The sequence below is a fragment of the Dermacentor andersoni genome, chromosome 6 (genome assembly GCF_023375885.2).
Source record: "Dermacentor andersoni chromosome 6, qqDerAnde1_hic_scaffold, whole genome shotgun sequence".
Classification (NCBI taxonomy): Eukaryota; Metazoa; Arthropoda; class Arachnida; order Ixodida; family Ixodidae; genus Dermacentor; species Dermacentor andersoni.
In genome coordinates, this window is record NC_092819.1 from 34067259 (window position 1) to 34081336 (window position 14078).

At 44.6% G+C, this 14078-nt stretch overlaps 1 protein-coding gene across 1 annotated transcript; it reads right to left on the reverse strand.

Annotated features, from left to right (window-relative positions):
- Positions 1-9620: 9620 nt before the first annotated feature.
- On the reverse strand, positions 9621-14029 carry SA1 (stromal antigen). The gene is made up of 2 exons (XM_050170539.3): positions 13191-14029; positions 9621-12798 (listed from the first exon to the last, which is right to left on the reverse strand). Exons 1-2 carry the CDS (start codon positions 13860-13862, stop codon positions 10153-10155), a joined length of 3318 nt encoding a protein of 1105 aa, XP_050026496.1. The 5' UTR covers positions 13863-14029; the 3' UTR covers positions 9621-10152.
- Positions 14030-14078: the final 49 nt, after the last annotated feature.

The following is a 14078-nucleotide window of genomic DNA, read 5'->3' on the forward strand; positions in this document are numbered from 1 at the left end:
TGTAATTAGCTTCACAATTGTGTTTTATTGTATTAGTGCACTGACTGATTAATGATTCCGTGATTAATGATTCTCATGCAGGTCATAGCAAAATGATGCCATCCCAGAACGTTTCTGACCTTGTGCACTATGAACACATTTACATCTTTTTTTTTCTTTAATGGGGATACAAGCCTGCCATAACTTCGTATGATGACTTTCTGATAAATGGCGGTCACATTGGGTGAAAAAAAGTTTACTTAAGCGTAGCATTGCTTCACACTCTCTTATCAGGATTATAACCTGTTTGCACAACACTAGCTGTTGTCACTGCTCTTACTCGATGTAGTTTTTTTTTCTTTTTCAGAGCACTAATAGTATGACTGCAGATATAATGTGGGAGCCTGAACCTGAGTTCTCAAAAATGAAATGCTTAGCTAAGCAACTTGGTACCGGACATAGCAGTCGTAGATTAGTGCATTGAAACAGGGAACGCATCTAGAGGGGTGCCTTTATGTGGATTTACTTGTTAAATGCACAGCGATGACTTAAACTAAAAGTTAAGAAATAGTTTCTCTTTTTCTTTCAGCTGTTGTCAGCAGAATGACCTGCTGCCTGTCGCTATGACATAAAATGTAGCCAAGTTCTTGTGGATCCTGTCAACAAGTACAGACCTAATCAAATGTGTCTGAAATGGTTGAGCAAGCAGCTTCACACTGCACATGATGTCCCACAGGAGTAGCTGGATTCAAGATCACTATACCAAGATCACTAGACCTTACTTAGTATATTGGCGATGCATAATTAGCATTTATGTAATGTGTGTTTAGTCTAATCAAAATGCATGCACACATTTGACTGGCAGGCAGCGGTGATAGTTCAGCAATTACTTTTTTCCCAGCTGCGGCTCTGTGTAACTAGGCAACATGCAGGCTCAGGCCTGCATGTTGCCACATGCAAGCTGTTTATGCTATTTACTGATCTCAAACCCAGCAGCTGCTGCCAGATGTCACAGGTGTAGCCTGGAGCTGTTTGCTTGACCACTCCAAACAATTGTAATGCAGTCTGTATGTTTCCTTGCTCAGTTATTTTGTGCACTGTGCTTTGGCATACATATGCAATTAAAATCTTATTTGTCCACAAAGTTTTTCAAAGTAAATATTTTGCGAATACATTTCTTGAAAAATTGCCATGAATCTTATAAAAAGTCTGGTATGGTTGAGCTCAATATCTTTTCAGGCTTGTTTGTTATGAAGTGATTCCGTTTAGTTTAGAATATACTACAGCACTCACTTCTGCACTGGAAATTGCAGTGAGAAAAAATTATCTTTGTAACAATACAGTAAACACTGCAGTGGAACTCTTGAGGGTTTGCTACATCGCTGTGTACCGAAGTCATTGTGTACAGTGCGGTCCACTGTTAGAAAAAAGAAATGTACTGCCTTCGCTTGGCTGGCATGGCTGAGGAAGCAATGTGAGTGCACTGCACAAGTGTGCTGAAAGGAGTCGGAGCTACCAACCACAAGTTATCTGCTGCAAATCTAGGCGATCATACTCTTGCGAGAGAGGAAAATCCGGACATGCTCTGCACTCAAGTATTCCCTTTAACAGAGGACTGTATTTGTACATATACCCGTTTTGGCGACTATGGCATTCTGCTACAGGGCACAGGATCGCAGATTTGACCCTCGGCCGTGGCAGCCATATTTCAATGAGAACAAAAGCAAGAATCTTGTGTATCATGTTTTGGCTGTAAATTACAAAACTTCAGGAGATTAGAAAATTGACGGCACCCTTACCATTCTTTGTAGATGATTGGCAAAGTTAATGCAATTAGCAGTATTTCTTGTGATGGGTATGTAATTGGTGATGATATGTTTTATATCTTATGATTATTGTAACCCCTTGTCATCCATGAAACCCTTATGGGCACATGACCAGACACGAAGTGGCAATCTTATGGTCAACCACAATTCCGAATGATACCACAACATGATGTATCTTGTAATCACTGCAGTCCAATTGAAATTCCATTGCAACCCCCACTCTTCCTAGTATCCTGGCTGCAAATTTGTTGCAATGACTATCCATCAAGCAGCCGCTCTTGACACAGAGCTGTCTGTTACGGATGGGCTGCTATCGCTTTAGTATGTTTAAGGCCGCTTGTGTTACCCTGGCAGGGCTGGGCAATGATACTTTGCAATTGTATCATGATATGATACCAGATACTCGGGCAACAAGTATTTGAGATACAGATACAAGATGCCGCTGCAATTATTGTACCTGATACAGTACTTTCCATTTGTATCTTGTATTTTAAGATACTTCGATACGTTCACAAATTTCTTATTATAGATATATATAATCTAGCAGTAGACGCCTATGCACAAAAATATTCGCTTGGAAATTGGACCAACCATGTTTTATTTGAAAGAAATGTCTGTTAGTATCTCATAATGTTTCTCTTTCTTACTCAAAGTATAATATTTTCATTCTGAAACAATTTATAGTGGTTGCTTTAGTTGCTTAACATGAAAGCTCTTTATTTGCTGTGCTATCAGCGGTTTTTGCTTATTGCTTTTGTAATTGATTGGAGTCAATGCTCTTCTTTACAAGTACATCTATAAGAACATCAAATACCACAGTGGTATTTGCACATCTGCATGATGGGGCAAATACTGCTGTGGAGTTTTACCTTGTTTTACCATTTACACAATACTGGATCACCGGACAGGTGTATAGCAGCAACAATGCTGGTAGCGGCATTTTCGACGACGCATTGTGTATACAGGTAGCACATAAAGCTGCAACGACATAGCACAGTATGGTGGCTATGAGCAAGTGTCATGGCACCGACGCAACTAAACACAAAAATTAAGAAAGCAAAAGGTCGGGTGCATGCAGACATTCGCGCGCTTGATTTTGCCGAGACGGTGTGAGCGCCACCACGTGACTCTGCTCCACCAACAGGGATGCACAGACCTCATCGCTTGCCCTCGCTGCAGGTCTCTGGCAGAAGAATAAAAGACTTTAACTGCCTTTAGTTTTATTCAGGTAGGCTTAGTGGCAGCAGTATCAGCTTGAGAAGTGGAGTTCAGCCAGTGTTTATAGTTTAACACGGTGATGCTGCGATAGCAGAATTTTGTGCCTTAAGATACACTATACATGCTTTCATGTATTGGAAATACAGATACTGGTACACATCTTGCCAGACATAACATGACACAAGATACAAGGCACCCAAAGAGTATCTTGGATAGTATCTAAGATATCAGTACCTTTGATACTTCCCCGCACTGCACCTTGGCACATCCATTTTGGGGTACTGGCCAGTAATAGCACATGCCAATATCACATGTGCAGTGCTGAAGTTGTCTGTTCCGGCATGTACCCAGCAGGGGCATAGCCGGTGGGGGGGGGGGCTTATGGGGCTTCAGTTCCCCCCACCCGAAATTTTTTCGTGCTGTCATGCACTGCCATCCAAAACAGCCCCCGGTGCCAGAAATCATTCAGCATTTTGTCTAGAATGTATTTTTCACGCTCGAAAAGACATTTCAGCGCGAAGATTGTGACTTGGGCCGAATTTCGTGGCAACGCCCATGCACCTGGAGTCACATGACGCAAAGAGCCCCATCTGAGCACAGCTTCAAGGGCGTTTTGATGGTGAGCGGGCTCGTCACGGCATCTCACGGATGCCATGGAATCTACGGAGCGCATGGAAACTATATGGTATAAAGATCACAAACTTTTGATGCGAGAGGTGCATTGACATTTCCAAAGTTGTGCTTTAGCTTTTGAATTCCAGATCTTTGTGGGTTTAATATAAGCATTTGACGCCAAAGGTGCATTGACTTTTCTAAAGTCGTACATCGAACTACACAATGAGATAAGCCAAATCAACACACTATCAGACAAGTTGACAGAGCATGCAGCGAGGTCCGATGAGACGAAGCGTTGTGATGGTTCGTTTGTGCCGTCATGTCACAGAAAAAAATAACATTTTTTTCACCTGTACCAAAGCATCCATGTCAAGGCACTAAAGGCAGCAAAGGTAACTACGTTCTTATTTATTTTTTCTACTTTGACTTTTATTCGCGAGGGCACATTGAGCCTCTTCAATTTTCTTGTTCTAACTAACCGCGGTGTCCAGAGCCAGCCAGAGGTCATGTGTTTTTCACGTGTTACCCTGTCAACAGCGCAGCGCATTTCGGTGCGCGTTCGTTTTTCCCTGGCCGAGCGGTTTTTGGCCTCACAGAGTTTTGGACACTTCCTGGCTAACAGACAAGAAAAAAAAGCAATGGTCACTCGCCGCCACCACTGCAGGGACTCAATAGATTGCAAAGCGTTCACTTGACGGCATCAGCTTCATTTCGATGATATCGCAACCTCTTTAGAATGTCTTTTTGTCTCGCCAGTGTAGGATAACGAGCAGCATGCATATGGTTCTCTGTGGACGAAGCGTCTCACGTTTTCTTTAATATTCCTTCAGTAGTCACATTAGGTGCCCAAAGTAGGCATTCAGTTGTGGCCAACATGCTTTCCTTTGCGTTTCTTCATTTCGGTGCCCTCCCCCAAAAGAAAGGTGTCGTGGCACAGCGCATTGTCACATGGTGAAAGTTAGATTTTGTTACTTCTTTCGCGAAAAGTAATGGGCCACAGGAAGCTTCGGTTGCCAGACACTCTTATTATTGCGGTAGCAATTACATGGAAACTCAAGGCGCATTCCTGTCGTCGCCGCACCCTGCATGCCTTATGTGCGAGTGAAAGCGTGGGGGGGGGGGGGGGGGCTGAGCCGACGATGGTGGGTCAGTCTTGTGTGGACAACGGAGAAAAGCGGGAAGATGCATGTTGCTCACTTTTGTATGCAGTGTGTCACACTATTTTTTGTATTTTGTTTAATTAGATGATTAGTCAAGATTGATTAACCAACTTCAAAGCAACGCAGCTAGGAAAAAAATTCCAATTTGAAAGTTGCGGAGCGCTTTGCAAAACATCCAAATAAACAGTTTCTGTCTTTCTATCTATTAAGTATTAGTGTTTTTTGGCTTACTGCGGATGCCCACGAAATAAAAAAAACACAATGTGACATGCGCGTCGTGATTTCACTGCTCCCAAGCGTTCTGCGCACAAACAGCCATGGGTGCGCTGCCGCTTAGAAAAGCGACAGGGCAGCGGCGCAAGTGTTGGCTGTTTGATTTACGCTACCAACCGTTATCTTGTGCTGTGTTAAAGCGACTGACGGACGTGGTAGGTAATAGTTCCTGGCAGCGATAAACAGACTATCGTGCATCAGCTGTTAAAGTGCGAGCAATTTCGTGATTCCTTTTTCCAACGAAGAAAAAGCAGACATGATTTTTGTCCTAGGAGCTGCAAGCGGACAGAGATGGCAGGCTGCGAGAATATTTCGGAGCTGGCACCCGGGCACGTGACCCAGCCCGATGACAATAATCGCCACCTACGAGTTGCTGAAGCAAACCAGAAGCTTCACAAAAAAGAGGCAGAGATCTTCAGTCATAAATAATGAGGTTCGCTCCAACTTTTTGTCTTGCATGGCAGCTAATCCACATACTAGTATGTGCAGCATGGCGCACAGCTCGGTGTGTCCAACTCAACTACCTGGAGGATTTTGAAAACAGCTGGACTGCACCCCTATCATCTGTAGTTGCATCAATGCCTGGAGTCAAGGAATTTCCAAAAGAGACTTGCCCTTGCGAATTGGATTTTGATTCAGGAGGAGCAGGATTCTGACTTTCTCACCAAGGTACTCTGGACTGACGAGGTGAACTTTTCTCGAAATTGCCAAGCAAATATCCACAATGCACACTATTGGAGTGAGCAAAATCCCCATTGGCTAGGTAGATCCTGCCACCAATATTGGTGGTCTTTTAACGCTTGGTGCGGAATATACGACAGTACAGTCATTGGCCCAATGTTTTTTAACAACACTCTAACTGGCAATAGGTATGTGGGTTCCTCAAAGGGCCGGTTGCAGACTTCTGCTGCAACACGACACAAGCCCGCAATATGGTATCAGCGCGACGGGGCCCCAGCCCACACCTGCAGTCAAGCACGAGCATGGCTTGATGTTACCTTCCCAGGGCAATGGATAGGGAGAAACGGGCCTGTCCTGTGGCCAGCAAGGTCACCTGACCTCAACGCTATTGACTTTTGCTTGTGGGGCTATATTAAGGATCACATATACACGACAGAAACGACTACTCCAGAAGCCTTACAGCAGAAGATAATTGAAGTCTGCCACAGAGTTTCACCGACGGTGCTCAAGGCAGCGACAGCAAGCCTTCTCAGTAGATCCTAGTGTTGTATCGCTGCAGAAGGTGACCTCTTTGAGCATTTGCTGGGAAAGCACATGCAAAATAAATGTAAATTCAGTGAAAGACGGCGTCTGGCAATTTAGGATACTCTTATTCTACCATTTTCAGCCTTCTGAAAACTGAGTTTCTTTATTTAGGGACGTTCAATTTGCTTGCAGCTATCGTGAAATGATGGACTTGTTGCTTCCGGCAGCACAAGCGATAACCGCTGCGTCTGCTTATCGCTCTAACAAACTGTCATGAGGGGAGCACATCGGTGGCGTAAATGGCACAGCCAACGCCTATGTCACTGCCATCTACGTCACTGTCATCTTTTAAGTGGCAGTGCGCCTATGACTGTTTGTACGCGGAACGTTTGGGAGCAGTGCAATCACGACGTGTAAGTGGGCATGTCACGTGGTGTGTTGTATTTTGCCGGCATCATCAGTAAGCTGAAATACACTAATACTTAATAGATAGAAACACAGAAACTGTTTATTCGGGCATTTTGCAAACCGCTCTGCAACTTTCTAATTGGAATTTTTTTCCTAGCTTCGTTACTTCACAAGTTGGTTAATCAATCTTGACTAAAAATCTAATTAAGCAAGATACAAAAAATAGCTTGACACACTACATACAAAAGTGAGCAACATGCATTTGGTCACGTCGTCTTAGAGTGCATTGGCATATTCTTAAACTCTGGCTAAAATTAGCTGAGACACCTTGCGTACAGCGACTTTGCTTAGATACGTAATTTATTGGAGACTTATACGTATATTTAAATATCTTGTTGCGAGGTTTTGTGGATACATGCAGTGAACTTTGTTTCCAGTGACTATTTTTTGCCCTTTATCAAGCTTTCTCATCGCATTTCTCATGAATATTTTCCAGAACTCCTGCCTTTTATATGTGATCTCTGTTGCGACTATAATTTCGGTGCAATTACAATACACAACCGGTGACAGCTGCTCCTGTGCAATACATTGGAATGAAGGACAGCATCACTGAGATTTTTCCCTGGCCGTTGCATACGTGCAAAAATATAAACAAGGTTCTTGAATGACAAGAATGAATGAATTTTAATGAAACAAAGTTTCATTAAAATATTTGTCCTCAACTCGTTCATTTCACGGCCTTTACATTAATCATATCAGTGGCATGCAGTGCTTTGATGATTTCGAACTGATATAGTTCTAAAGCTTGTGTGATATTTTCTTTACTTATTAAATAGATAAAAATGTGGAAGTGTTGATGTCAGTTAATGGCACAATTTTCGGGACATACGGATATCTTCTTTTATGATATGATACATATTTTACTTGTCTTGACAGTGCGTAGTGTCCAAGAATTAGTTTGCAGCATCTTGAACAATGGCAATGCAGTTATTATTCATGTATTTGATCGCTCGACAAATTCTGTAAGGAGCACGCCGAGCTCCAATGTGAGCCCTCCCCTCCCCCCCTCCCCCCCCCGAATGAAATTTCTGGCTATGCCACTGGTATCCAGTGACAGAAATTGTCTGCTCAGCAAGATAGCAGCTAGCACATACTTGGTGGCCCAAGCTAATAGATAACTTGGGTCGCTGGGCGCATGAGAGAGGTTAGATACATACTACAAGCTGAGTGAACTTCCCAAATAATGCTAATCACTCTAAAAGTAATCTGCAGTCCCCACTATGATGTAATCCCCATCAATTCATTCCAATGTGCAAATCTTGAATTCAATATAGTAGAATTTTAGTGCCCAAACCGAAGATGTTTTATTTGTGGCAAAGTTGTTACAAGTCATAAATACAAACAGCGCACAGGTATACAAGATAGTAACACCCTCTAGCTTGGAACTACTGAGAAAATTTCAGCAGTATTGTTAACTATTCATGGTGAGAAAAAAAAGAGAAACAAGGAAAACTACTCTCCCAGGGTAACCATTACAAACAATTTGTTACAATGGAGGCAATTGTTGACAATAAGCTTGCAAGGAAATGCAGGCATGAGCAGGGTCGCTAGTTAGGCAAGGGAAAACTGTTGGGTAACACACTTTGAAATGAAATTGATGGTTTGACATCTTGTCTTGTCAGGTGGCAAACTCATGCCAAAAAGGAAGGATGCCATTCAAAATTTGTTGTTAATAAGTATTAGACATTTAGCTTGTGCACTCAAGCCTTGTTCACAAAAATTAACGGGTTGAAAAGACACCTAGGCGTTTTGCATATGCATGTGGACAATTGCCATCATTGCAATTCGGCGTTTCATCTGTGCTCTGTATAGCAACAAACTCGAGAGACTGCTGTGACATCCAATTTCTTTCCTTCGTAATAATGGAAGCCTTGTCTAGAGTCATGATCACAGGCTGCCATGTACTCCGAAAGTGCATTGGAAGCGACATTCCTCTTTTTGACATGATACACATGTTGCATCAAGGACTTTTTGAAATAGCAACTGTTCTGAGAACCTATGAAGTCATTATGGCCCATGTTCCCATCCGAAAGCTGCAGCATGAATTGTTACATGTGAAAGACAGGCTAAAGAAGGAAAGGTTTCCAGGTGTTGTATACAGAATACCATGTGCAAACTGACCATGCTTACACCAGCAAAAGTTGCAATTTCGAGTTGTGCTTGAAGCAACGTATGTAGGATGTCAAAAAGAATGTCTCGTCTGATGTGCTTGTGGAACACGTGGCAGCCTCTAATTGTGACATTAACTGGAACAAGCTTTCCATTATTGCCAAGGCAAGAGGCTGGATTTCACGGCAGTATCTCAAAGCCCTTGCTATCCAGACTACAGAAAAAAAAAATTCTGAATTGTGATGGCAATTTTCTGCCTGAACATGCAAGATGCCTACGTTGGGTACTAAAACATACTTAAGTTTGCCATTTCGACCAGTTAAGTGTTTGTGCACAAGGCTTTTGTACAGAAGCTGAAATGCCTACCTATTAACAAGATCTTTTGGTTGGCATCCTTTTTTCTTGCGACATGGCAATGGCCTCTTGTCTATCATCCTGTGGTTAAAGCACTTTTATGTTAAAAAAGAAAGGGCAGCATTGTGACTGCTCTATTCCAGCCTCCTTTAAGAACTGTCATTGGCAGAGGGCTTGATATCTTTATTATTTGAGTGCTCATAGAAGCCTTAATATGACATTCAGGCCCATGAATCAATCTAGCACATCAAAACTTCCATTATGGGAACCTAATTTTCTGGTTAGAAGTGGAAACAGACGTTTCAACACAGTTTGATCACTGAGGTGTTCTCATAAGGAGTGAACAACCCTGCACATGCCTATATATTCATGTGCTATATGTCAGAATTATATTAAAGCTCAGAAACAGAACACTGATATAAAATGAATGCTTTAATAAAGTATCTATGTACACTGCCTTGCATACAATGTTAATGCCAGGAAAAAGCTGACTGATTAAACAGCCTCTCATAGCCACAGCCAGCAATGGAAAGCATTTGGTCATCCATTTTGTGTAATAGAATGGTCAAAAACGGTGCTTGCCAAACTCATTGGAAACAAATAAGTTTGTGCCTGATACAAGAAGCACGAAAAAGAACTTCGAAAACCAACTTGCCACATTTCGTTGCATTTTGCAGGAGCCAGAACGAACTAATAATTTAACATAAGCTTGGTGCGAAAGCATGAATGCCAAATGTTCAATTTCACAAAATGGGTGTGAAAATGTTACTGGCGGCTCACTCGAGCATGGGGAATCTTTGTCATTTCCATACTGTGCACAACTTGATCATGCAAGAATTGGTGCATGGAGCAAAATAACAATAATACAAATTTGTGCACAGTCAAACATAGAGGATCTGACCAATACACACTGACACAAGTTTACAATGAGAGATGACTTCGGCTCACTGCCGAAACTCTGATTCTGAGCCCCTGTCTGAGTCCTGGTCTATTTCCTCTTCTTCCGCGTGGTCATCGTCTTCACGCTGGCGCTTTCTTCCCCGGTATTGACGTCCTGGTGCTCTCGCCACAGGTTGCTCAGCTTCGCCATGGACGAGGCTCGTGCGGTAAAGGAGCAGAGGCTGCCAGTCATCAGCTCGCGAAGCTGGCAGTTTGGCTTGGACATGTCTGTCCAGGTACTGAAGTACGACCTTCTTGTCCAGCTTCATTAACTTGTTTGTGAACTCACAAAGAAGCTCCAGGAAAGGAAGGTTTGGCGGTGGCCCCAGGGGATTCAGCGGGTTCTCGAATGGCGTGCAAGCGAAAATGATGCCTTCACGATGAAGAGCTGCGACAGAGTCTCTGTTCTTGACTTGGTCAAGGCCAAAGGACAAGGCAAACCGTTTCGCCAGTTCTTTGATGGCAACAAAACCTTCATCCTGACGGGCAATATTTCCCAGTTGGTCTCGGTCCAGTGCATTGAAGAGAGACGTGAGCGACTGTACCATGGTGCGTGCACAGTTGACCTTATTGATCTCGCGAGCTTTCCCCAGTGTTGCTTTGATGATGTCCCCATAGTCATTGTAGAAGCGAACATAGTGCTTGAAGACATCCGAAGCTTGACGTACACTGATGACATTGTACACAACGAGCTTGCAGAAGGAAGCCAAGAAGTTGCGGCGCTTGTGTAGCTCTTCAATCTTGCGGTGTTCATCTTGCTCGTCATCTGCGGCTGAGTCATCTTCCACAAAAACGTTATTCTGGATGAACTCACCAAGGTTTGCCTGCAGGGCACGATCAGGTTCATAGACAAGAGCACTGAAGGGCTCACTGTCACCCAGCTGCCGGCAGAAGATGACGAGCAGGTCACAGATACTCACAAAGGCCTCTTCCTGCAAGGCACCAGTGCAATGGCGAAGCATATACACCATGGTGTCCATAAACTCGCGGAGACGGTTTCTCAAGGCATGCACGTGTGCCATCTGAATGTTGCCTTCATCCAGCACTGCCAGGTCCCACATGATACCCGATGAACAGCACGAAATGGCATGCTTGACACCTTCCAGAGACAAGCTGCGCTCTCCAGCACCTTTGACCCAATAGTCAAAGATTCCCTCCCAGATGGTCCAGGGACCCAAGTTGTGGCACCCATAAAATATTGATACTTTCTTGAGTGCTGACTGTACTGCGTAGATATCGTCATCATCAGCATCCTCTCCTGCTTCTGCATAAGCAGCCAGGGCCTGCTTGTATCGGCCAACAAGAGAATCAATCAGCGTTCCCCTTGACACAGCACAACGTGAATGAACAGCTAGTTCTTCACTGCACAGAGCCTCGTAGGTTCTGGCACACGTTTCAAGCACTTCTGTGTTGTCGTGACGCTCGACAATCTCTTGTATCAGTTTCAGCAGCGAGTCGAGCGACTTCTCCTGCCTGCTAGACGTGTAGATCTCCAGATCAAAATACTGTGGCAACACCATAAGATTGGCAATTTTTTCCTGGTCTGCGATGTACTTGCTGAGAAGGCTTGGCAATGCCTGTATAAAGTGCTCTGTCAGCTTGACACGGTCATCAGCCACCTGCTTCATCTCCTTGTTCGACATCTGTTTGCGATTGGGTCCTCTTCCCACTGGTGGTTCACCCGTAGCAGCCTGTTTGGTGCAGCAGACCATAATCTCAATGAGGGAGGTTTCTTGCCGATCATCCAGCTGCTCTTCCTCTGGTCCCGGCTCTTCAAGCAGAAGGTCAGTCATGCATTCCCAGTCTTTCATCATAGGGTTACTGTCGATTAGACTGTCCACAAGGTAGGCACCGTGCTCATGCAATTCACTCTCAATGAAAAACTGCACTAAGTCACGGATCAGCGGAGTGTTCACTGAACGTTTCTTGCCACGTCTTGTGCGCAGACCTTGCACCGCCGCTTCATCGGGCTGGAAAAGTCTCTCATTGAGGAACTCTCCAGCAGCTTGAGCAACAGCTCTGTGTGAGCTGTACACAAGCTCATAGACATGCTCACAGTCCTTATCAGTTAGGATCTCCCTGTGAAACTTGTGGATACTAATGACAAGCTTGACGGCATGGACAGCTACTTCATACTCCTTGTCCAAAGTCATGGTAACTATGCGGTCTTTGAATTTGTTGGTAAACAGCTCCATCTTACTTGTGAGCTCTTCAGAAGAATACAGAGGAAGCAGTGCTTGGAGGCACCGCAGTCTCACATCTCCCACTTTGTCGTGCAGGGTCCAGCCCAGGTACTTGAGATAACTGTCATCAAGGAAGTGCTGGTGGAACCGCTTCATCCACTGGCCAATCTCCAGCATGCAAATTGAACGCACTTCAGGAAGTGTGTCTCGATAGCGGTGGACAAAGACACTTTTGAACATGTAGGTTAGCATATTCTTGATCTCTTCCATGTTTTCCTCCAGGTCCTGGCGTTTGGTCATGAGCAGTTCAAGACGCTCAGTTGCACGTTTGTCCTTGTTCTTCTGCCGCTCTGCCTCATATTGACGTTGGGTGTTGTCCAAGCTGATGCTCAAGTTGAGAGCCACATCAACAAGTGCCGTCATCAACTTCATTGCAGCCAGTGTCGATGTGTGCCGGAAAGCACGAACCTGCATGAAAGCATGTTTCCGCCACTTTAGGTTACAGCCAGACTAGAAAAATACTTATGCAGACACGGAGGATAAAATACTTTGTGATGAAACTAACGAATGACAATCACTTCACTCAGAGAGGTCGCCGCTGCTGGTACAATAGAACCACGCCCGCTAGCTCTCGGTTCATACGATTTTCTCGTTAATACGTTCGCGGCAAAGAGCACCTACAATATTTTATTTGGGTTACATGTTTAGCTCGTGTTTTTTTTTTTTTTTTTTTTTTCAGACCGGACCAACATTACACTGCCTTTTCTCTCCCACGCTTTACTTTTTTATACGAGCATGTGCGTATTCGATGGTGGCACTCATTTGCGGCTCACAGTAAGCAACTGATGTGTTTAGCTCACCTGTGAATCGGACAATCCAGTGAGTATGGAGATCACGTTGTCCATTAAGAACTGATCGTAGATGATGCTGTATTGACACTGGCGCACCAGAATTTGCACGAACTCGCAGAAGGTCTGCCGAAACTTCTTCCACTGGGGGCCCGTCATAATGAGCGGGTAGTCGCCACTCTCCTCGTCAAACTCTTCAGTCATTTTCCTAATGATCTGATTGTGCTCCATGGTAACCTGCATCTGAGGTGTGATGCGGCCTTTGCACCCAGAACAGTGGAAGAAGAAAGTCATTAGGTCCAGAAGAGCTGCATCTCTGTCTTGCTTGTAGGACTCTATCCAGTCGTCGACCACGGCGGTAAGCGAGTGGCGACCAAGCCTGACCACGTCGTAAAGAGTGCCCGGGTCTTCGCTTGTTATGCTTTCCGATGCATTGCGTCTCCCTCCACGGCCTCTGCCACCACCGCGCCCGCGTCCTCTTCCGCGGCCGCCTTCACCTACCCGACGTCGCTTTCCGCGGGACCTGGTGCCGAACTCGACTTCTGAGGAGTTATCGTTCGACTCATTAAGCCCGTCGTCTAACTCGGAAAAGAAGTCGTCCGGGTCGAGACCCGAGTGGTCGGTGCCATCGTCCTCACTTTGTCGTGTACGCTTCCTCCCGGCAATGGCGTTGCGGAGGATCATTTCCGCGGGTTTTGGGCTGCCTTACTCTTGAAGTGGCAGGCCGCTGCTTTTCCAACTGACGCCGTCACATACGTGACACATAAACGTACAGCTCAAGTGAGCACAAGCTAAAGTATTTCGGCGCGAAGTGCCGCCATCACGTAAGCGTCTTGACCCGTGTTGTCGATGGCTATTTAACACCATAGTTGCGATTAGAACTCTAACCGCTAACGTTAA